Source organism: Mchenga conophoros, linkage group LG3 (assembly GCF_057382185.1).
Source record: "Mchenga conophoros isolate Kocher_MC1m ecotype Shallow Benthic linkage group LG3, M_conophoros_male_GT1.1, whole genome shotgun sequence".
NCBI lineage: Eukaryota > Metazoa > Chordata > Actinopteri > Cichliformes > Cichlidae > Mchenga > Mchenga conophoros.
The window spans coordinates 47,598,241-47,622,920 of NC_140528.1; the positions used below are offsets into that span (position 1 = coordinate 47,598,241).

At 37.6% G+C, this 24,680-nt stretch overlaps 2 protein-coding genes across 2 annotated transcripts; one reads left to right on the forward strand and one right to left on the reverse strand.

Annotated features, from left to right (window-relative positions):
- Positions 1-553: 553 nt before the first annotated feature.
- On the forward strand, positions 554-10,056 carry LOC146579074 (butyrophilin subfamily 2 member A2-like). The gene is made up of 6 exons (XM_085260829.1): positions 554-611; positions 6,008-6,156; positions 6,400-6,741; positions 7,014-7,301; positions 7,383-7,502; positions 7,606-10,056. Exons 2-6 carry the CDS (start codon positions 6,048-6,050, stop codon positions 8,130-8,132), a joined length of 1,386 nt encoding a protein of 461 aa, XP_085116955.1. The 5' UTR covers positions 554-611; positions 6,008-6,047; the 3' UTR covers positions 8,133-10,056.
- Positions 10,057-10,311: 255 nt separating this feature from the next.
- On the reverse strand, positions 10,312-19,328 carry LOC146579075 (uncharacterized). Its single transcript, XM_085260891.1, has 9 exons — positions 19,298-19,328; positions 18,484-18,543; positions 15,196-15,462; positions 14,578-14,829; positions 12,926-13,084; positions 12,751-12,801; positions 11,593-11,667; positions 11,313-11,378; positions 10,312-10,870 (listed from the first exon to the last, which is right to left on the reverse strand). Exons 1-9 carry the CDS (start codon positions 19,326-19,328, stop codon positions 10,779-10,781), a joined length of 1,053 nt encoding a protein of 350 aa, XP_085117017.1. The 3' UTR covers positions 10,312-10,778.
- Between the last annotated feature and the right edge of the window lie 5,352 nt (positions 19,329-24,680).

Sequence of the window (24,680 nt, forward strand, 5' to 3'; positions counted from 1 at the left end):
TATAACTTCTTAACTGAAGTTCAGTCCACCTGACACTCGGGCCGGCAGTCTCTCTTCCTCCTGCATCCCCTTTCCCTCATCCACCTGCTGGCCTCCAACACTTGCTAATGTTACTGAATCTGTGGAAGCGCCGCGATAGCCACCACACGAAGTAACAAATAACGACCCTAAATCCCAGTAACGATTAACGCGTTCCTGATTTTGCCATAATAACTAGTTACCGTGCTTGTTACCACAATAATAACGTAGTTACTAAAACGTGTTACTTAATAACGTGTTAGTCCCAACACTGGTTGTGTTTACAGACAGAATGAAATACAAATACTACCAACAACATGAGCTCCTTGTTGAAGGTAATAACAAACTGCTGAAACTATTTTGTACTTTGGTTTACACGTGATTTACACAAGTGAACCTGTCCCTGTGTTCATAGTGCTCACTGTTCACATGATGAATAGACCAAGGAATTCTAGAAGGTGATCAGACTGGATTGTCTGGTTTTCAGTGACTCATTAATTCTTGTCTCAGTTCCTGCTCGTCTCCAGTAAGTCACTTCACTTTGACAGCGACAGTTTGGATCACTGTGTCGGAATCTGGGGTCTTTATCTGTGGTAAGTCTATTTTTTTATTTGTTCGTTTTGTTTTTCATTTGTTTTGAGTAAGAGAACAAACAATCAAGAACACAAAACACTAAAAATAAATTTCAAAATAAAAGGTCATAGTCTAAGCTGATCTGTGTTTCTGGTGAGTGTTTGATGGGTCACCTCCAGCCTTGGCTGAGCCTTTGTGCTTTTCTTTAATGTATTTGCCAAATAGAGATAAAATACAGAGCTGACTGCAGCAGCTCAAGAGCTGGAGAAAAGAAAAACGAGATTGAAGAATGTCTACAGAAAACTTTCAAAGCTATCAAATGAAGGGATTCGAATAATAACAGCTGAGGAGAAAGATGAGAAGCAGGGAAACACAGGCACTCAGAGAGTAGCGCAGGTAGATTCCAGGAAATCTAAGATAAGGCAAATTTTCTGTTCAGCCAGAAAGACATGCCAATATCCTCCCAGCAACCAGTCTATTCATTTATGCCCTCCATAATGGGCATTTCTTGATCTATACTTTTTAAATTATTTAAGCTACCCTACTAAATCCTGATGTACGAAATACAGAACATCCCGGGCTTTCCATTGATATTGTCACGGTCTGGCTGGCAGACCGTGGGGAGATGGGGAAATAGGACCCAAACGCCGGACTCTTCAGTGCAACAGTGTTTATTTACAAGGTGGTGAAGTAAACAACAATAAATCCCCAGTGTCCCTGCACTCCCCGTGCTCACTGCTCCTTCTCGTCCCACACTCCTCCTGAGGGGAAAACAATAGAGGCAGCCGTTACAACTTATCCCAGCAGGCATACACTCACACTTCACTTGACTTGACTTGACTTGACTTGACTTGACTTGCTAGAAGACTGACGTGTAGTCAAACGCAATAATCCAGCGTCGGTGGAAGCTCCATCGCTCATCTAAATAGCTCCCCCGACGAGCCCAGATGAGGAGCAGGTGTGCGGCCAGGACTTCGGGTGTGGCCAGCCCTCAAGTTAGGCCACGCCCCCAGGGCTGAAGGTGCCTGTAACTTGGCCACAGCAGAAAGGCAATACACACACACACATACCTGCCTACATACAGATGTGCCAAGGGGCAGTGCAGACAACACACCAAATAATAATAATAATAATAATAATAATAACAACAACAACAACAACAACAACAACAGTCATAGTCCCCACTGCCCACGGACCCCGAGTCCCCAGAGCCGGGTCCGTGACAGATATCCTGTGTTTGGGTGGTTTCTTTTAGCTGCAACGAGGCAGGAAGTCACATGAAGTTAAATGGGAATATTAATTTTCTTTTAGTTCTCAATATGATATGTCTAAAACTGTGATCAAAAAAAAAAAAAATAACCAGGGTGTTGAGGTTAAACAGACTCGAATTCAATACAGTGTAAAGTAGTAGCAGATCCTAAATAAATATTTATTTACAGAGCTTGCCTATAAAAGCTAAAAAATGATCTTCTGTGTTATTTATAAATACCTCTATTGCGAATAACGGTCTTAAATCTAACCATTGTCATTGCACTGAGCCTGTGACCCAGTGTTCATGCATTTTCAGGTTTCAATTATCCTCTGGGATTTAGTCCCTAAAAGGTTCATTCTGTTTATCTGGATGTAGCGTTTACAGTGTGAGAAATATTTCCTCAATCTTCCACTTTCATGAGTGACTTAGATCAGAAGTTAATTTTTCCCATAGAGATTGTAACAACTATTCTGCGACCAGACCTTGTCCTTTGGTCTAACTCCTTCAAACTTGCTTACGTGGCTGAGCTGATGGTACCATGGGAGGATGCAATTAGGAAGCATTTGAGTGTAAGAAACTGCAGTATGCATACTTGGTAGCTGAGGCAGAGGACAGCGGTTGGAAGATCAAGGTCTGCCCAGTGGAAGTGGGGTGCAGGGGCTTTGTTGCCAGTACAACAGCAAAACTACTTAGAGAGACTGGAATCAGAGGACAGGCACAAAGGCAGGCTATAAGAGAATTAAATAACACTGCTGAGAGGACCAGTCACTGGCTATGACTAAAGAGGGCTGACATCACTCGGGCAGCTAAGGTAGTCAGCTAACCGTGAGACACATGCCGAGGATTACTTGACCCATGGTGGGCCTGCCTCAGTAGAGGGCGTCAAAAGGGTAGAATATCTAACACTAGAAAATTTACTGGTTGACTGATACAACTCTCTCAGGGATTCCTGGGGGCTGTGCAGTTAACCTGATGGTAGTGAAACCTAGGGATGGGGATCGTTTAGGTTTTATCCGATACCGGTGCCAAACTGGTACTTTTGAAACGGTGTCGGTGCTTAAACAGTGCTCGAACCGGTGCTTATAGAATGGAGAACACACACTTTGTCCAAAAACCTCTCATGTTCAGCTGTTTTATTGTAAAAAGATAACAATGTTAGCCTTTTCTGCAGCTATAGGCCATATATGGTATCACTCTTGGCTGGAAGCAGTGCTTAAACAATGGAAAAAACACAAACTTTTTCCAAAAACCTCTCATGTTTAACTGTTTTCCACTTTTCTTTGGTCATTTTGGGTGAAGGTAGTGTCTGCCATCTTGCATGTCTTGAGTCTCTGTCTGTTTCCTGTTTTATTTTGACAGTTCCAAGTCCTGTGTTCAGTGTTTCCAGTTTGCTTCCTCCTTGTCTCAATCCTTGTCAGATTTGTTCCAGCTGTGTTTTCGTCCTGTGTCTCATTCCATTGTTATTATTTGTGTATTTAGACTCTGTTATTTGCTCTGCACATTGTTGCGTTGTCCCATGTTGCTGTGTTGTTTCTCTGTCTTCCTTGAAGCTGTGAATTTCCTCCTGGTTTGTCTAGTTCTAGTTAACCAATTTCCCTGTTTTCTAGTTTTAGTTCCTTGTTTCTAGTTTGCAGTTTTGGTTTCGTGTCTCCTATTTACCATATTTTAGGACCATAAAGAGCACCGGATTATTAAGCACGCTGCCGATGAACGGGTCTGATTTCATTCATAAGGCACACCAGATTATAAGGCACATTAACCCTTTAAAACCGGTCAGAGCGGGCACACTCTGTTTTGCGTAACTATTTTTAAATCCCGGTAGCACTGCAACCACGTAAGCTGGCGCAAATTTTTTTTTTTGCATATGTTATCATAGTTTCCTTCCACATATAGCTTTGAAAAAACTGCATAAAAAGCACTTGCAGCAATAAAAACATAATATTCCAGAAACACGCTTTGCCGATTCGATCAGCTATTCATAACACTTCCTACGTCTATCAGCGCGAACTATCGCATGTCCGCCATGATCTACCCAAAACCGGAAGTGACGTCATTTTCGCGGAAATGTAGTTTTTTTTTTACCATCTGAGCCTATACTCCTGTTTTTAAAAGTTATCTTTGACTTTATGACTTTCTGTGTCGTTTCTGGGATGCTTAGGATTCATATCGCACTGCTGGAAATAGTTTATTTTGATGCATATGCTGCTTTTTTGCAAATCTGCATCATAATATCTATTTTCGTTTTTCCTGCAGTATATAAAAATTGGTGTATTTCAAAAATAAAACTATGAAGACATTCAAAATAAATTTCCTGTGGTAGGAAACTATTGTGTGCAACTTTTTTGTATTCTCAGTTTTGAGGGATAAGCCTCTTAAATTTCTCTAACTAGAAATATATGTTAAAAAAGCAAAAACGATTTTCAATTTTTTCGTAGTTTATTGCACTTTTTTGCAATTTATGTAGTTACTATAAAGATAATGCATACATATTATTAAAACCTAGGCTGTAATGGTTGTATTGATGTATAGCAAGTTGAAATGCTCCCAAAAATGGCACCACAGCATGTAAAAATATACTATAAGCTCTGGCGGACTTGGTTCTATGGTAGGTCTTAAAGGGTTAAGCAAAACAAACAAGTCAGATAAGTCAAAAAAGTTAGCATTTAGTTAGCACAGCTTCACTGTGTTTATGTTATGCTAACATAGCTGTCACTAGCGATCACGGAGCACATCATTATATACCAGGTAGTCCAACTTCAGTAACCCTACAAACGTCACTGATGTTTAGTTTTCTGTCTTCATTTATGTCGAATTTATGTTGAAGTGATAGCAGAGCTGTACGTTTGAATTTTTAAGAAATCTCTTAGTCAGAACATGGTATATCATGTTTAGATGGAAACTAGTGAGCTAACTTCCTGCTAGCTTCCAGCTAAAGTAAATTTAATAAATTCCGTTTTCATGGATGCCTAGATGTTAAACGTAATTGTTACACCCAGTAAAGCAGCAACGCTGATCATTTTATTAGAGAGGAAATAGTTTAGACAGTTTTCAACTCGTTTGACTTTGGGACCTGGAGAAGACGGAGTTTGGACCCAGATTACTCCGAAAGGCTCCTGCCTACGGTAGCCGTAATGCTCCGACAATCCATCAAGTGGTGCGGCTTCCAAAGTCGTACTAAAACATTTTCTGACAGATCTTTGAGCGCCGTGTACCGCATAAGTTTGGTTCAAGGTCATTAAGCATAATCAGAATACATATAAGGTGCACTGGATTATCAGGCGCACTGTCGATTTTTGTGAAAATTCAAGGATTTTAAGTGTGTCTTAGGGTGCAGAAAATAATAAAGTGTTGTAGTTTTTACAATGAAATTAAGCTCCTTCTTCATGTAGTTCTTATGAGTATTGAGTCCTGTTTTTGGGTCCTCATCCTGCCTTGTACAGCAGATTTACATGACAACCTCAATGTTACAACATCTGCCATAAAATCCTCAAAAACACAGACACATATATGGAAACAAACATAGGTTTTGTCAGTTTTTCCATAGATAAGTAATGATTCAAATGTTTAAACTGGCATTTAAAGCGTTCAAACCTTGAAAATTATTTAATGTTTGATCATTTTGAAAAGCGCTCAAGTTGGTTATTTTTGGGGAAAAGGACAGAAAAAATATTGCTGTATTAGGATTTTATGGCAGATATTGTCAGTGTACATTTTTGTCTACAAAGGTGTTGCAACGGTGCAAAATTTAAGACAGATATTTTGTGTCCTTTTATTTGTCTAACAAAAATGTGATAATATAAACTGTAACTGCCCACCAGAGACTAAAGACTCTCTGACCTTAAGTACAAATTGCCTGGGTGCCTCCTCTCTGTGGAGAAATAGCTCTACACAGAGGTGGTGCATAAGGCTGGAAAGAGGGTAGGACGCCCACAAAGGCAAAAGAGCCAGTAAACTCTAAATGCTCTGATATGCCATATCAAACAAGCCTCATTAAACAAGGGACAGATTGTCCTTTATCAATGATTAACAGATAAGGTTCTTCTGTAGTTGCCCCAGTTGCCTCAAGATGCTTTATATGTCTACAATTGTGATGTGAAAAGCTAAATCATAATTGTTTATAGTGGTTATTTGTATGAATAATGTTCAATTTTCTGTGCCTTCTAGGATTCTTTTCCCATATTTTTCACTTCAGTCTACATCTACAATGTTTTGCCTGAAGGATGGACGATGCTGTAAAATGCCACTTGGGGCCATCTGTGTCTTCCTTTTTCATCACTTTATTTTTTTCTTTCACTTAGCACAGTTTTGTGGAGGTAATTAAGTCTTATCGTTATGGAGTTACACAAATTATGCAACACATCTAAGTCTATTAATTACTCAAATATTTCTGTTATTGATTAAATGTCAGCCATTTCATTTATGCCACAGGCTAAAACAGCAAATGTACAACACCTGTGCTTCTGAACCTCGGTTTAAAATAATCTAATCAGAAACTAATAAAACAATGTTTGGTAACTTTCTTTCAAAAATGACACGTATTTGTAATCTTCCTTTAGGTGTGTCTCGGGTGGTTGGTCCATCTGAGCCAGTTGTGGCAATAGTTGGTGATGACACTGTGTTACCATGCCATCTGGATCCTGCTGTGAATGCTGCTGATATGACAGTAGAGTGGACACGATCTGACCTCACACCTAAATTTGTGCATGTTTGGCGTGACGGCGTGGAGCTCGTGAATAAAAAAAATGAAGCCTACATGGAAAGAACATCACTACCCATTAACAACCTGAAGCTCGGAGACATTTCACTAAAACTCTCCAAAGTGAAACTGTCAGATAGGGGATCATACAAATGCTTCAGTCCTGCGCTTAGTGGACAAGCCAGTGTTGAGCTTGTTGTTGGTAAGTGGAGATATAGTCTTTGCACAGAAAGCTCAAAATGAGATCTAATGTTGAAAATCATCAGTCAATATTTAGTTTAGAAAAAAAAAACATTGTTAGTAGTAAAAAATCATAAGGGTAAAAAATACAGAATAGTAGAATAGTGTTTTTCATGTCACTGTTAAATGGTTTAAATACAGTCGCTGTACAAGTATTCAGTGCATTTGCAATAAATTTAATGGCCCTTTAGTGTTGCTACTAGTGACCAATGTGTTTTCCCTTTTCAAAATTAGGTGTAGTTTCATCACTTACCATCACTGTAATGAGGAACAGTGAGGACAGCAGTAAAGTGGTGTTACAGTGTGAGTCTGCAGGCTGGTATCCAGAGCCTGAGCTGCTGTGGTTGGACGGTGAGGGAAACCTCCTCTCTGCTGGACCTACAGAGACCCTCAGAGGTCCTGATGACCTCTATACTGTCAGCAGCAGAGTGACTGTGGAGAAGAGACACAGCAACAACATCACCTGCAGAGTCCAACAGAGGAACACCAACCGGAGCAGAGAGACACACATACATGTTCCAGGTAAAAAATCAAACACACAAAGTATTTAGTTATAGTTTTATGTATTTTTTGTGTAAAATATCCTGTGTGTTCTCATTCCAGGTGATTTATTTAACCCCTCATGTAGTTCTGCGGCTCACATCACCATTGCTGTTGTTGTGACAGTCTTGCTAATTCTTGCAGTTGTCTTAGTTGTGTGGAAATATCGTTCTAAACGCCGAGGTACAGTATCTTGTTGTAAAAAGTGACAAAAAAAATATTTTCTTAAAAAAATTATAGGATAATAGATTTCTGTGAATTTAAATGACTTTATTTTGTACAACAGGAAGAAACTTCACAAGAACGTCCTCTGATCACAGATCACTTCAGCTCGACACTGAGGAGAAAGGAGAAACAAAGCATCTCACCGAAGACTGTATTGACACTGGTGACATAAATACAAAACAAGAAAATCTTGAGGCTCAAAAAGAAAAACAAGCAGTAGACAAATTTCATTTGTTAACAGCGGTTCAATTATTAATGAATCATAAATTTAATTTAGAAAAAGATATTGATGAACTTACTTCCGAAGTGCGGGAGCTAGAGAAACAGCAAGATAAAAATCAACTGGTGACAAATATGCAACAGACAGAACAAAATAATATACAGTCTGCAAAAATAAATCAAGATGAGGAAACAAAAATTATTTTTTGTTCAATGAAGCAAGCTCTTGATAGAAAAATACACGAAAACGAATCAGTAGTGTATGCGGTTCAGGTAATGACAGAGAAGAAGGAAGAATTAGACAAGACTTTAGAAACAATTCTTGAACAGTTGGAGAAAATAAAGAACAGAAATGAAGTTCAAATGTAACTCCAATCAGACAGACCAGAGGCATAAAAGTAAAGCCTAAAACAGTCACATTATTCATTTAATGAAGAGTCTCTAACATTGACATAACCACTACAGGAAAGAGTTCATAGACAAAACAAAATCCACAGCAGCAGCTGAAGTAAAGAGAAGATGACTTTTATTTCTTCCACAGAAGAGACCCTGTCATCACCAGATAAACACAGTAGAAGGCATTGGTTGAGTTGCCCCACTCACACAATGTTTAATTATACCTCAGTGACCTCTAGTGGCCATAAGATTTATGACAACAGTACAGTATATGAGTAGATACCGATGCAAGATTAGAAATGGCATTTTTGTGTAGCTTTTTTCTTTTCTTACTGGTAATGACAACCCAATACTGTTGATGATGACCTTAATATAAACTGAATATTAGTGCATGTTGGTGCCATGTACCAGTTCATACATTCACATTCTACATCACAGTTTCCAAATCTATTTGTTATCTGATTGCTTTCTGTCTTTAATTTTGTCTTTCTATAGCTAAAGTTTTGCTTTGGATATACTGCAAGTGTGTAGTTCTATTTTGTTTAAGAAAAAAAAAACATTCACAAAGGTTGTGTCAAAATGTCAAATAAGACATTAAAACGTGTAAAATACGTTAGTACCGTGACAGCAAAATTCACATTATCAGCAGAATGTACTACTTAATATACCATCACTATTAAATGCACCAGATATTTAAAGATAGGTATGATCTGTCACATGATGTCATGTTTTTAAGCCTGGTGTGTGTGTGTGTGTGTGTGTGTGTGTGTGTGTGTGTGTGTGTGTGTGGTTACAAGTGAAACTATCATTACCAGTCAGTGTATTAATAGCTCTTCATATCAGCAGCATCATCTAGTTGACAGTAAAAGATGAACTGTTATGCTGAATGGATATCTCTTAATAAACAAACTCTGATGAAAAGAGTAATAACCACATGAGCCAATTTCCAGTTCAGCTTATTTCCAGGTAATAGCTACTTCAATACATGGTGGCTATATAAAATACTGTAAATGTAAACAGTGATGTCTTTAAAAAGTTACCGTCTTCAACAGTTTCGTAATACATTTACTGCAAGCTGAAAGTTGTACAAAGTAGGCACAAGTACCCAGCTGATACTTTACAAGTAATCTTGGAGGATGTTTTTACTGTACAGTTCTTAAACATTGCAAGGTGACAGATGTGGTAGAAAGAAAAAACACATCAAGTCTCTCCATTAACCTGATGTTTCAGTGCTTAGATCTTCATTGGACGAGACAGATGAGGTGACTTGGATATCTAACGATCTTAATTTCATTTTTCCCCTAAAATGCAACAGTTGTCAAAAAAGGTTATTTCACAGATAAAACAGTACTTCTCCATCCATCAGCCTAAGCTCTTCTTTCGACTATTCCCTTTGAGATTTGCCACAGTGGATTACTGATCTCCATCTCATCCTGTGCCTAGCTTCCTCTTCCATCACACCAGCACAGAAAATACATAAAAACACAGAAAAATGTGTTTTTATGAATGTGTTTGTTAAAAGGGGGAATGAAACATGGTGTATAGAGTCCATTTACTTTTCACCATCTTTAAATCATAAAACATGTCTCACTACTACCTTGGAGTACTAAATGTTGCCCTTTAACATTGATTATCCACCTGTACTGCTAGAAAAATATTTGTGTCCCTTACGTTCTTTTGTGACTAAACAAAGGAGGTTTGTGATGTTGATGTTATCACATTCATTTTGCATGCAAAAGTTTCCTGATTTGAAATCAGGAGGAGAAAAAATACAACTTGGAGTACTTCTAGTGCTGGTCACAATGCTGAAGAAATAGCTCTGTTGTGTGAGGAAAGAATTCTGAGATTAAATACCTTACTATGTCAATTCACTATAGCAACAATAAATAATTATATTAACCACAAATGAGTTGTTAGGCCAGTGTTTTTAATAAGAGTCCACACCAAACATATTACAAAAAATTAGAAATGAATCAATTATATATATATATATGTATATATATATATATATATATATATATATATATATATATATATATATATATATATGTATATGAAAACAACTCACAAAACAAGCTAACAACATAATCATCTTAGATAAATTTCTTTTATAACAAAACGCAGACTTTTTTGCATTAAATTTATTCTCCCACCTTGTGTTGACAGTATCACCATCTTTACCATAAACGGATATTCTGTTGATAGCTGACACAACACTAACATTTGACACACTGTGTTGCCACAGAAGCCACAGTGAGTATATTGAAAAATTGCAACAGTGTATTCATATCTATAATGAGGCATGAGGCAAAGCAAATAGACCTGGGCTTCACTATTTTTTAAAAAACTGCTACCCTTTAAAATAGACATGATGATGTGAAGTGGCAGACGTTTTACTCTCAGATGAAGAATGGAGATAATTAAGAAAACAAACCATGAGGGTGAGATGTTTGCAAGTTTCTATAAACAGCCATCTTTTCACCAATTAGACATTAACTATTTATACAAAAGGAATGAAATGTGCTAATAACCACAAAAATGTTTCATTGTATTTTATATAAATGCCAATTTTTCCAAAGGAATTAAAAGGCACACTGAAGACTAGCATTCCCTTTACTTTTAGTTTTGTATTGCACAGTAAAAGTTATCCGGATCCATGTCAGTAATTCGTTGACTGGCATCTCTCTGCAACCAGCTCGCTGCTGCCAGCTCTGTTTGGAGACACAATCAATTTCAAAACAGTTGTTTATTTATTTTGAAATAACAACAGAGCTATCAGAAATCTTGGAAACTATATTTGAACCAACTAATAATTTCAATTTTTTTTGCCAACTATGACAAATTAAGGCTCCAAATTTAAAACAGTGTTATCTAACTGTTTTAAATCTGATAAACCGAGGGGACTCATCAACATATTTTTCTGTCAGTTTCTTGTGTGGGTTTTTTTTTCCTGAGATCCACAAAACAAAGCTCAAAATATCAACAACATGAAACACACACGGTGTGTTTAAAAGAAATATAAATCAAAAAGAAAAAATATATAACATCACTGTCAGAAATACCCCAAAAGCAGCAAAACTAAGATGCATTTTAGTTGTTCTCAAAACATAGTGGTGAGCATAAAGGATGTTAAATCTTTTCAGTCTCAGTTACCTTTCACATTTCTGGGTTTTCTGACCATAGAATACGTCTCCTGGACTGATTCAAGTGCATGGTCCTCTGCAGGCATATAACAACAAAACATCATAAGAATGATTTTCTTTTCATTACATTCAAATGTAAATTGTCCTCACTTATTTCCGGCTGTGAAAATGTGATGTGTGGACTTCTGGAAGATGTTACTTTTTATATGATAGCATATTTCTCTTCCACTAGGCCTTTTAAGCAATTAAGGGTATTATAACTTCAATGTTTTCCAGTTTAGGCAAATTACCTTTTGGCATTCTTGGTTTTGTGATGAGGGAATATGTCTCATTGTTTTGTTCAGCTCTGCTTACCACTGCAGGCACTGAAATATAGAGATAAGCCAAACCTTAAACAAAGTATAAAGATATGGGCAGACAATTTAGTTACATTTTTTAAAATCTCTCATTCTAGACACTTTCTCTATATGATAACCATCTCAAAGTAAAGATAGTAAAATGAAAGAGAAATGACAAAACAAGAGTGATGGTTAAAATGTGTTGTTGTTTTTGGTCAACAAGTTACTACTAAATTAAATTATATTACTTACATCTTAGGACCCTGATATTTCGTATTTATATTAGTTATTACAATCTCACTGTCTTTCCTAGCAACCAGTAGAGTGGCACATATTTATAGGATATATGCTTCTACCACATGAAAACACAACACAATTTGTTTCATAACAGTAACATGCAATTTATATACAAAAAATGATAACAGCATGTTGCCTAATAAAAATAATTGACCAATCTTGCTTGTGCAGTAAGGTTATAATGGGAAATGGTAAACCCTTTTTTTGCAGAGGGGAAGGTAGATCTAGCTCTCGTGCTCCCCGTGTCTCATGAAAATGTGACAAAATGTTAAGAGTAGATATAGAGACACATTTTATGTCAAGGAAAATAAGTTGTCTGGAGAAACACACCAGTCGAAATACTTCAAACTTTTATACTTTCTATTTCAGTCAACTGAATACATTTTTAGTCTCCTAAAGTCTTATGATATTTAGTCGACTAAAACTATGAATTTAGTTGACTAAATTATGACTAAAACAAGATGATGTTTTATTCAACAATTTTAATCAAAGGTCTGCTCTAATCAAAGGTATTAATCATATTCAGTCAACTAAGACAAGATTAAAATTCAAAAGATTTAGATGCCTAAATTTTGTTTTATCCACAAAAAAATAAATAAAATTAAACTAAATTAAAAGCTAAATGAAACATTTGATATCAAAATTAACACTAAAAAAACTGCTGAGGGACTAAAATCACAGACCAAACAATACAATGGCAGGTGCATGTCCTAGGGTATACGGTTTACTAAAGGACTGTGTTTCTAATTTCCATGATCCTGTAGATTTGAAGTTCATGTTTTTTATTCCTAAACAAATGTTGGCCTTCCTGACCTGTTTGTGCAGAAGAGGGAGACCGGAAGGAGGCAGTAGAATTTTGAGCACCTTATAAAAAAGACAAAATAAACAAGAAAAAAATTATTATTATTAATATCCACCAGGAATCACTAAGCATGCTTATTGTTATAAAATAAAAAGACATGTTTTGATGAGCATACTGTCAACATACCTGGTGTCAAAGAAGTTTCTTCTGTGTGATTTCTGATGGTTTGTTGATGTTTATTACGTTGAAACACTCCTACCAATATTAGCAGAATGACCACCAATAAAACACCCAAACCAATGCAGAGCCCCAGGTAGATCTCTAAGTAAGGCACTGTAGGATGACCTGCAAGAAAGATAATTGCAATGTGCATTAGAAAGGATTAAAATGTTTTAAATTACTATATATATATATATATATATATATATATATATATATATATATATATTCATGTAAAAACTTAAATAAATCCTATTCAAGACAATTATGTATACCCAATATGATTTAGTCCCATTTCAGAAGGTAGCGTACTGATCCAATCATTAGCCAATAGAAAAAATGTGCTAGGATACATGGGACAACAAAAGGCAGCTGGAGCTGACTGTGTGTTGCGTGAATGATAGACAACAAATAGCTTTGACAAACAAAAAGTGAGCCTCTTATAGAGGGTGACAACATGAGTACACAAACCAAGGTAAAAAAAGAACTGGGACAAAACTAAACTAAGGCTTAAATCGGAAGAAACAGTGACTACGAAAACAGTGACATGAATACGGTTCTGCACAGGCGTATGTGAGAAACTATGAAGAGTTTGTATGGACAAGAAACATGAACATGAACATAACCTGAACAGAATCGTGAAAGCCTTAATCTTGCTGTGATTTGGAGTAAAGAAAAACAGATGACCTCACAAAGACTGAATGACAACGCACAGACTAAATGCACATGGGAGGTAATCAGGGGAAGTAGAAACACATAGTGAAACAGTTGGCACAAATGAACATAACAACATCGTAGGAGAAGAGTAAAACTAAACACTGAACAAAGAAACACAAGACTTACAAAATAAAACAGGAAACATGTAGAGACGTTGACATGATAACATGATAACACAAACTTGACAACATGAACACGCAGACAAGAAACCTATGACAGACTAACACAAAAGACAGGAAAAGACACAAACACAGAGACATGGGTGAAAACACAACTAGACTAAACGTCAACTAAACCCTTACTAAGAATAACACCACAAGAACTTCAGATATTTCAATATAACCTAAAAGTTTGTTGTTAAAAAAAAAAGAGATGTCAACAACGACCACATTTTGACTACACATACCTGTGTACAGCAATCCTATGGACGTCAACACCAGACTATCATTAGATATCGAAATAAAGATGTTGCCTTATGTTACAAAACAACCAACTTCAGGACTGAACCTCCAAAAATGACATGTAAAGGCATCATTCTGATGTCTCTTTGAACCGTGGCTATGTTCATCATGGACCATATATTATTTCTCATTTACACACTTTATCATGAAGCTTTAAAATATAGTTTGGGTACTTTGGCGCGGTTGCAGGTGAGACAGACACACCTTAGCTGCATCAGCTCGTCATGCCTCCCCTGCATATAAGGGTGAACTGGGTCCTGACTGTGTTGTTGTTGTGTACATGTGGCTGGCAGCTAAAAAGCTGCGGCTGTGAGTGTATGACGCAAGAAACTGTGTGAATAAAGATGCTGAAAAGCATTCAAGTGTGATCAGGTCCATCTTTGCTGCCACAGATAAAAAGTTTGTCTCCATTTTTGGGGGGGAAATATTGATGCATCTTACTTCCAACAGTTAGCCAGCTCTCTGGTGATTCTCCAGCATCAGCAATACTACATTTGTAGAGTCCTTCATCAGATTTGGATACAGTGGGAATCATTATGTTTCCTGATGAGCTGCTCCCAGTGGAGACGCCATTTTTATAGAATTCTGCAGTGTAGCTGGAGTTTGCATCCTTTTTTCTACAATGCAAGGTCATATTTTCTCCCTGCGTTACAGGTTGGGGAGGAATCTCCAGGATCACATGACTTTCTAAATCTAAATGGCAGAATGTGTAACAGTTATTGTTTCAAAAAGTGATATTTGTTAAAATTATACATATATGGAAATCATTAATTATATTCATTCATTACTAACTATAATAGCTCACATCATTTTTAAATAGAAATCTCTTTCAAAACATATGATACTTCTGATTATTACAATGCACATGCAGTAAATAAATATGTATTTGTGTTATTTTATTATGATTGTGATGCATTTTATGAAGAAAAATGATCCCCTAGTGTTATGAAAATATATATCAAATATGACATTGTATATTACTGTAAGTGATATACTTAACAGAAAAAATGGTGAATGGACTAAATATGTTAACACATAATTGCTTTTCTATGTACATACCAGTTACAGTGATGTTGACAGAGTTGCTTTGTTGTATTCCTCCATATTCACACCAGTATTCTCCACTGTCACTTGATGGATATGCATTAATAATTTTGCAAGGTCCAATCGATGTTTCCCAGTTTGAAGCACATGGTCTAACACCTCCATTTATCTTTTTCATCACTCTCCATCCAGTCAGCCCATTTAGCCGTTCACAGCTGATAGTGACCTCCTCTGATTGAAAGAACTGCTGCCTGTTTGGAACAACTTGAGGAAAACCTGAATCTGAGAGAGAAAATCAAATAAAGACTCTGCCGTCAATGTCTGAATATATAGAATAAAACTTGGATATATAGAATAAATGAACCTCATGTTGATAGTTAAGGTTTTCTAAATTATCTGCCTTTAAAAAATGGCAACAGCAGAACTATTTCAGTAGTTTGAAGAGTTTGACAACTGTTTTGTGACAGCTGATCAAGAGAAGATTTTGCACAATACTTGAGAGAAATTATCAAAGATGGAGATGTGAACTGAGATAACATGTCAAGCAGAAGCTGAAGCACATGATAACACATAATACCATATCACTGAAACCGTTATACCATTTTACATCCAAGATAAGGCATAAAAATGCAAAGAAATTTAATGTCACTTTTCATTAAATATATTCAGAAGATAATTCTATATGTATACAAATTTCATTCCATAAATAAATATCACACACACACACACATATATATATATATATATATATATATATATATATATATATATATATATATATATATATATATATATACAGGGAGCGCAGAATTATTAGGCAAATGAGTATTTTGTCCACTTCATCCTCTTCATGCATGTTGTCTTACTCCAAGCTGTATAGGCTCGAAAGCCTACTACCAATTAAGCATATTAGGTGATGTGCATCTCTGTAATGAGAAGGGGTGTGGTCTAATGACATCAACACCCTATATCAGGTGTGCATAATTATTAGGCAACGTCCTTTCCTTTGGCAAAATGGGTCAAAAGAAGGACTTGACAGGCTCAGAAAAGTCAAAAATAGTGAGATATCTTGCAGAGGGATGCAGCAGTCTCAAAAGTGCAAAGCTTCTGAAGCGTGATCATCAAACAATCAAGCGTTTCATTCAAAATAGTCAACAGGGTCGCAAGAAGCGTGTGGAAAAACCAAGGCGCAAAATAACTGCCCATGAACTGAGAAAAGTCAAGCGTGCAGCTGCCAAGATGCCACTTGCCACCAGTTTGGCCATATTTCAGAGCTGCAACATCACTGGAGTGCCCAAAAGCACAAGGTGTGCAATACTCAGAGACATGGCCAAGGTAAGAAAGGCTGAAAGACGACCACCACTGAACAAGACACACAAGCTGAAACGTCAAGACTGGGCCAAGAAATATCTCAAGACTGGTTTTTCTAAGGTTTTATGGACTGATGAAATGAGAGTGAGTCTTGATGGGCCAGATGGATGGGCCCGTGGCTGGATTGGTAAAGGGCAGAGAGCTCCAGTCCGACTCAGACGCCAGCAAGGTGGAGGTGGAGTTATGGTTTGGGCTGGTATCATCAAAGATGAGCTTGTGGGGCCTTTTCGGGTCGAGGATGGAGTCAAGCTCAACTCCCACTCCTACTGCCAGTTTCTGGAAGACACCTTCTTCAAGCAATGGTACAGGAAGAAGTCTGCATCCTTCAAGAAAAACATGATTTCCATGCAGGACAATGCTCCATCACACGCGTCCAAGTACTCCACAGCGTGGCTGGCAAGAAAGGGTATAAAAGAAGAAAAACTAATGACATGGCCTCCTTGTTCACCTGATCTGAACCCCATTGAGAACCTGTGGTCCATCATCAAATGTGAGATTTACAAGGAGGGAAAACAGTACACCTCTCTGAACAGTGTCTGGGAGGCTGTGGTTGCTGCTGCACGCAATGTTGATGGTGAACAGATCAAAGCACTGACAGAATCCATGGATGGCAGGCTTTTGAGGGTCCTTGCAAAGAAAGGTGGCTATATTGGTCGCTGATTTGTTTTTGAATGTCAGAAATGTATATTTGTGAATGTGGAGATGTTATATTGGTTTCACTGGTAAAAATAAATAATTGAAATGGGTATATATTTGTTTTTTGTTAAGTTGCCTAATAATTATGCACAGTAATAGTCACCTGCACACACAGATATCCCCCTAAAATAGCTAAAACTAAAAACAAACTAAAAACTACTTCCAAAAACATTCAGCTTTGATATTAATGAGTTTTTTGGGTTCATTGAGAACATGGTTGTTGTTCAATAATAAAATTATTCCTCAAAAATACAACTTACCTAATAATTCTGCACTCCCTGTATGTATATATATATATATGTATATGCAACACATATATACATATATATAAAGGGCTATTTCAGAGCTGTTTTAGAGGTTTATGTTGTAGCTCTATTTTTACCTGGAAAACAACAACTGCATTAGTTTCAAAAACATTCAGATTGTTAAGAGATTATAAAATCTATTACACACACTATTACATCCACACACACACAGACACTTAACCTTCCTGCCTTCTTGGGACCTTTTTGTGCCACTGCTATGTGTTAAATGGCTGCCATTTCCACTGTGTTCAGTGGAATATAACCAAACTTGCCACAGGATAGTTTTTACCTGTCAATGTTAATATTCCAGTGTGAATTCCGTAAATCAGCCTAAAATGGCTGAGCAGCAAAAATCCCCACACCCATCACCCTGGGGACCATTTTCGGCCCATTGACTTCCATTATAAACGCTATTTTTCATCCCCAAATGATCATTATATGATTTTATTTTTTCTTCTTTTCTTGGATGTCAATGAAGACTCAGGGCCTTGAAGTTTTAATTTTTAAATTGCAAAAAAAATGCAAAAAAATAATGGCAGGTCAAAATGTATGTTGGTGCCAATCTTTGGTCCATCTAAAGGCCTACTTATAATGACAATCACATATTACTTCAACTGTTTTTTTGTGGAAATATTTAGTTTCGTTTTTTGTTTTTGGGGGCTAATAACACAGGGCGCTCATGTAATAACACTGGGATTTGAAGGGTTAAAACAACAAAAATATAATTAAAACTTTACATGAATATTTCAGGGAGAAGTAGTTTTACAAGGTTGGCTAATTTAAAGTGGAATAAAATATGGATATATGGTCTTTTTATAGCGTTTTTGGGCGTGGCTGAGAATGGTCCCTAGGGTGATGGGTGTGAGTTTTTTAAAGGATGGCAGGAGGGTTAAAAAAACACAAAAAACAACATGAATAATTAAAAACTTACTATGTGTTTGAGAATCACTGAATTCAGCTACTGTAACCAACAGCAACAGAACATTCAGCACTGAAAAGGTTAAAAATGAGACTTTTAATATTTAATATTTTTGTCAGTGTTTTTGATAACACTTTTTAACACAACCAGCTAATAAAGCACAAGTACCCTGTATTTACTTGCATTTTGCAGGAATCTACTGGCAGAAGATCCAAGATGGAGAAATATAGTTGTTGGGGTTTTTTTTCCCAGGATTTTACCATGAAATCACCCAGTATTAAAATTACCTAATTAAATTTTATGTTATTATTGAAATATTTCATATTTCATGAAAGTACAGGCTTCTTGTGCCTTAGTCATGTGTGGTACAGTGTAATTTTTTAATTGTTTCGGGGGTCTTGCAGGTGACTCACATTTTAGAAAGTACACTTTACTTACAATCTACTTGTTTCATCGTTGACTTCAAAAACATGAGTTGTACTTACAGTGTACTTTGTTCACTGCTTCTTGCAAAAACCTGACTTGTTGCTTGCAAACTGCATGTAAGTACGGTGTATTTGTGCCTTGTTGTCTGCAAAATGCACGTTAGAATAGGGTACTTGCACCTTATTTATGGTTCATATTATAAAGCATGACCATGGTTTTTTTGGGGTTTTTTTTGCATCATTAATAATAAGTCCTATGCATTTATTAGTGAGCTGTTACAAACAGCTGTTACAAACAGCTCACCATAAAAATACATGCAAAATATATGGCTGTATTTTGGATATATTAATTTGCCCTACAGTCTATCCATGTATTTTTTTAAGACAATGTCAGTACTTACAAATTCTGATGGTGGGAAATCTGACCTCCATGCTGTCTTGCTGCTGACTGCATGAGCATCAGACTAAATTGAGGATATATTATTTTGTATGAACTTCCTCTTCCTGTGCTTCTGTGGTGACTGAGGCCCAACAGGGTTCCATTTCAAACACATGTGATTGCATGAAAATGTCCCTACAGACTACTATTTGTTTTATGCCCTTTTATTTATTGAATTTTGTGTTTTCTCAATTTTAGATTTTGATCAGTCAGCCTACTTTTTGGCATCTGGTGAAAATTTAAAAAATAAAGTAAAGTAATTGCTCAGTCATAGAAACCCACAGTGCACCGTGTTTTTTTGTTTTTGTTTTTGCTGACGGCTGATGGAAATGCCATAGTTTAAGATTTCTGCAGTTACTGAGTCAGCAGAGTTTGGGTAATAGAGAGAACTTTAAAGCACTATGGCTCTAACCACTTCGCGACCCCTGCTTTGTAAGTTTTTTTCTTCCACTTTGTGGCTGAGTTACTGTGATTCCTAAAAGCCATTTTGAAATAACACAACATATGATTGTGGAAAGACAAACGGTCTTGTTCCTATTGCAGTACAACCCTTTAAATCAGTGACCAGGTTTGCAGAAGCATGAATAGGTGCTTGATTTAATGAGACTAAGAACAAATCATTGCCTTGTGACCTAAAGACAAAGGTGGTTTTGGCCTTCTGGACTTCATGGACCTGTACATTTAAGGAGAAAATGTACAGCTAAAGCTATAAGCTAAAAGAATGCTTAAAATCTCCTGAATCATTATGGCATTTGAATCCACACAACATTTTTAGGAAAGATTCAGATTAAGTGGTGTGGCATAATATTTTTTTCCATATAGTTCATGTTGTCCCAGGTATCCCATTATATTTTTTTAAGCTTCATTACAATCCATGAATAAATTATTACAAAATGGCTTTTTTTCTCCTCATGGCTCATTTGTACTGTACATATCTAATCTATGCTATACATTAAAACAGAGATGCAGTTTCAAGAGTTTCAAGTTTCAAGAGGGAAACAAAATTTTATCTGGATCCCACTAAGTATGCCAAATGCAAATATTATGAATTATGCATGTTGACTGTTCTGCTTATATGCATCCCTCCAATTTTGCACCAGTATTCTCCAATTATGTCTCTAAAATGTAGACTTAAAATGTGGACTTAAAATTAGATGTCTAGAAAGCTACTCTTTCTGTAGTTGATAAAAAAATACATGAATAAATAAATTAATTAATTAATTTAAGAGTTAATTAGATGGTTGGGCTCACATCGCTAACCTGGTCACTAACACTGCTAACTCCGGAACGAGTGTGACACTACCTGGATTCCAGCTGCTGCGGGCGACCAGGACGAGAGAGCGGTAAGAGGAAAGGAGGGGGACTGGCAGTGTTGTGCACTACAGATGGTGTAACCCTGGGAACATCACTGTGAAAGAACAACTCTGCAGCAGAGACATTGAGCTGTTAGCCGTTAGTATGTGTCCGTTCTACATCCCCAGGGTTTCTCGCATGTTATCGTGATAACAACGTATGTCCCTCCCTTGGCCAACGTGGATGCAGCCTGTGACGCTCTCCATACTGTGGTCAGCAGACTGCAAACACAAGCTCTTCTCCTAATATTAGGGGACTTTAATCAATCCTCAATGAACTCCACACTGCCCACCTTCACCCAGTATCTGACATGCCCAACCAGAGACAGTAAAACACTGGACTTACTTTACTCAGGCGCAAAAGAGGCATACAGTTTATTACCTGTATGCCTCTTCTGCGCCTGAGGAGCTGAAAAGGGTGCAGAGAGAGCTGAAGGGACTAATAAGGAAAGGCTAGGACAGCTACAGGCAGAAGATGGAGAACCAGCTTCAAGAAAACAACGTTGGTGAAGTCTGGAGAGGCCTTAGAACCATCTCGGGCCACAAAGGTCAGAACTCTGTACCTGGGAGGGATGTGAGGTGGGCAAATGAACTGAATCATTCCTTTAATAGGTTTGATTTAGCCGTGAGGCAGTCTTCAACATCAGCTGCAGACTTATCCGCCCCCACTGCTGCTGTTCCACCTCAGATACCTCAGCCACTTCACACCTCCTCTACTCACCCTGATCACTACTCTCCACCCCCAACCACAGCATCCAGCACGCAGCCAACACAAAGCTCCAGCCTGTCTCTCTCGAACATCCAGGTTAGGAGGGAACTGAGGAGGATCAGAGCCAGGAAGGCAGTGGGTCCAGATGGCATCAGCTCAAGGGTTGTAAAGTCCTGCGCAGATCAACTGTGTGGGATGATGGAGCGCATCTTCAACCTGAGCCGGAGGGTGGGGAGAGTTCTGGAAAACCTCTTGTGTTGTACCAGTGCCAAAGATTCCACGTCCCAAGGACCTCAACAGCTACAGGCCGGTGGCTCTGACATGTCCAACTGATGAATTTTATTTTATTTGTTTTATTTATTTATTTACAAAGCACATATAATAACAACAGAGAGTTGGACCAAAGTGCTGTGCAAAGTAATAATTAAACAGTGACATTAACATCAACAACAGGTAAGAAAATTAGGATAAAAGAATTGTTAACTCTCATGCAGTATCGAAAGCCAAAGTGAAAAAAAAAAACGTTTTAAAATGGGATTTAAAAAGAGTAACAGTTGGGGCCTTTCTAATGTGGAGAGGTAGATCGTTCCACATTTTCGGTGCCACAACCGCAGCCCCCTGATCCCCTCTATGAACCATCCTAGACTTGTGTAAGGTAAGGAGTAAATGATCACTTGATCAAAGGGCTCTAGAGGGCGTATAATGCTGCAAAAGGTCAGATAAATAGTCTGGTGCCTGGCCACTTAGCTCTTTATAAGTCAAAAATTAAATTCTAAAATGCAATTCTAAAACAGTAAAGCAAAAATAACCAAACATAAACTATGGCAATAACCCAAACAAAGAACCTAAACTGGGAAACAACTAAAGACTATCAATTACTAAGACTCTGACTTATTACTGTAACTATGACCAATGAACACGACATGAAAAGGCAAAGAACAGAATTCTGGACTGGTACATGAAAGACTATGAAAACACAACAGGAGCAGATAACTATGAACATGACAATAACAGAGTCTTGAGAACTATGAATTATGACGTGTAGCTAAAGTGACAGGGATGGTAACAGATGACGCGACGCAGACTGAATTAAACACAGAGGCTGTATCTCAATTCAGGGTCTGCACGCTTGAAGTATGCGCACTACGCGTACTACGTACAGTGCGTACTATAAGTACGAGAACTGCGGAAGTGAGAGGCTTGTGAAATGGGACGATATACGCTTCGTCGCGCTGTTCAGGTTGCCTAGCAACCATGATACTAACCATGAGACACGTTACATACAGCTTTGTGTGACAGAAATGAAGGCGTTTTGTTGTTTTGTTGGTCATTCATTTTTGTCATGACATCACTTTGATTAGTTGAGTATCTGAGGCTGAAACCACGGGACTGTAAAACATGATTGTTGGGCTTCATTTCTGTACTGAACAGTCATTTAAGATTAGTTAGTAAATAACAATTAGCTAATGTTGTTCATGAGACTAAAGTCATCTCACTGTGGTAATGTAAATATAATATGGCCAATATTATATGTATTGGTAGATTATTATGATATGACGTATAGATTGATATAGTGAGCTTGAACTCTTTTTTCAAGTTGCAGTTATTTATATACAAGTTGCAGTTATTTATATTTCCTATCACCTTAAACCTTCACACAAGTGTAGATTTGACAGTGTATATACAGATGTATTATATATAAGAGACATATTGTTCGTTTAATATGGTAAATGGTCTGTATTTGTATAGCGCTTTACTTGGTCCTAAGGACCCCAAAGCGCTTTACACTATACACAATCATCCACCCATTCACACACTGGTGATGGCAAGCTACAGTGTAGCCACAGCCGCCCTGGGGAGCACTGACAGAGGCGAGGACACTGAGACACCGGGCCCTCTGACCACCACCAGTAGGCAACGGGTGTGCCTTGCCCAAGGACACAACGACCGAGACTGTCGGAGCCGAGGCTCGAACCGGCAACCTTCCGATTACAAGACGAACGCCCAACTCTTGAGCCACGATGTTGGCATTATTGATTTGGCTCAATGCTTACATATATGTATAAAAAGAAAATGTACGAGCTGTGATAACTTTCTGATAGAATGAAGAGTAGACTGATATATGAAATATTCCTTTATTGGGTGAGAAAATCAGACCATGTCATAACTGCTTTAAGTCACACAGAATAGATATCAGAGCCTTAAACAGGCTGACTTCTGCTAAATGGGTCAAACTGGGCAGAAAGTATACAAACACATAACATCCTTATAGAATATGATGTAACACTATAGATCAACTTACCTCAGAATATATAAAGCATATAAACAATTACAGCAATATGATGCAACAAACACAGCAGTGCTACTAATCCAAAATACTCAAAGCTTCATAGAACTGAAACAAACATTTATTTTTAGGTCCATTCTGCTGCTGATACATACTTTAGGTTTCTGAACATTAAACTTGTTACTGCCTTTCATAGTGTGTAACTTGAAGGCCCTGAGTACTTTCTCCCACACTGAAAACACTGGAATGATAAAACTATTTGAACATTACCTAATAAGACTGATTCAGGGCAGACAATTAGTTATGTTAAACTTTCCTAGCAGTCCTTCACAAACAGGGAACAGTCTGTCTATTCTCTCCATCTGTCAGCTGCTGCTGGCTCTTCCTCCTCCTCTTCCTCACACACTGCTGAGTTTGTCCTGGTGGATCATCAGGGGTGCAAAGCCTCACAGATGATGTGCAGCAGTGGATCCCTCAGTCTGTCCTCACTCTGGACACTTGCAGTTGTCACACATGGAAATCAAATGTGTGATAAGCTGCAGGATTCAAACACAAGTGTAACTTATAAACACATGTTCATACTTTTATTCCACAATCAGAGAGAAAGAAACAGAGAGAGAGTGCAGGACAGACAGACAGGTGACAGTCTCAGGTGTACACACTGCTACAAACAGGAGGATTTAGTGTTTGTGTTATCACGAGTGCTAAACAAGAAGAGTTCCCAGATGGTGCAGTGGACACATGTGTGACTCCTGTGATTAAAGCATCTTTCTTTCAGCTTAATGAGTGAACCGTCAGCTCGTTCAAACACATGTTAAAGTCCGTTTGGCTTGACACCACCGAACAGAGGTAGCAATAGCAATAGCTAACATTAACAGTGCAGTGGATCCTGCTTGTGCCGTGATATTCAGGACTGCAAACCGAGCAGCATCACTGACTGTCAGCTTGTTGTGTTTGTGGATATATGACTGACTTTGATTATCCACAAAATCATCAC

Bases quoted from the DNA above. Each gene is read 5' to 3' on its own strand.
- LOC146579075 (XM_085260891.1), bottom strand. From the start codon at position 19,328: ATGGAGGTCAGATTTCCCACCATCAGAATTT. The intron at 15,463-18,483 runs GTAAGTTTTTAA...TTTCTCTCTCAG, and splicing joins CAGTGATTCTCAAACACATA to ATTCAGGTTTTCCTCAAGTT. The intron at 11,379-11,592 runs GTAATTTGCCTA...ATATGCCTGCAG, and splicing joins AAAACCAAGAATGCCAAAAG to AGGACCATGCACTTGAATCA.
- LOC146579074 (XM_085260829.1), top strand. From the start codon at position 6,048: ATGTTTTGCCTGAAGGATGGACGATGCTGTAAAATGCCACTTGGGGCC. The intron at 6,157-6,399 runs GTAATTAAGTCT...ATCTTCCTTTAG, and splicing joins CTTAGCACAGTTTTGTGGAG to GTGTGTCTCGGGTGGTTGGT. The intron at 6,742-7,013 runs GTAAGTGGAGAT...TTTCAAAATTAG, and splicing joins CAGTGTTGAGCTTGTTGTTG to GTGTAGTTTCATCACTTACC.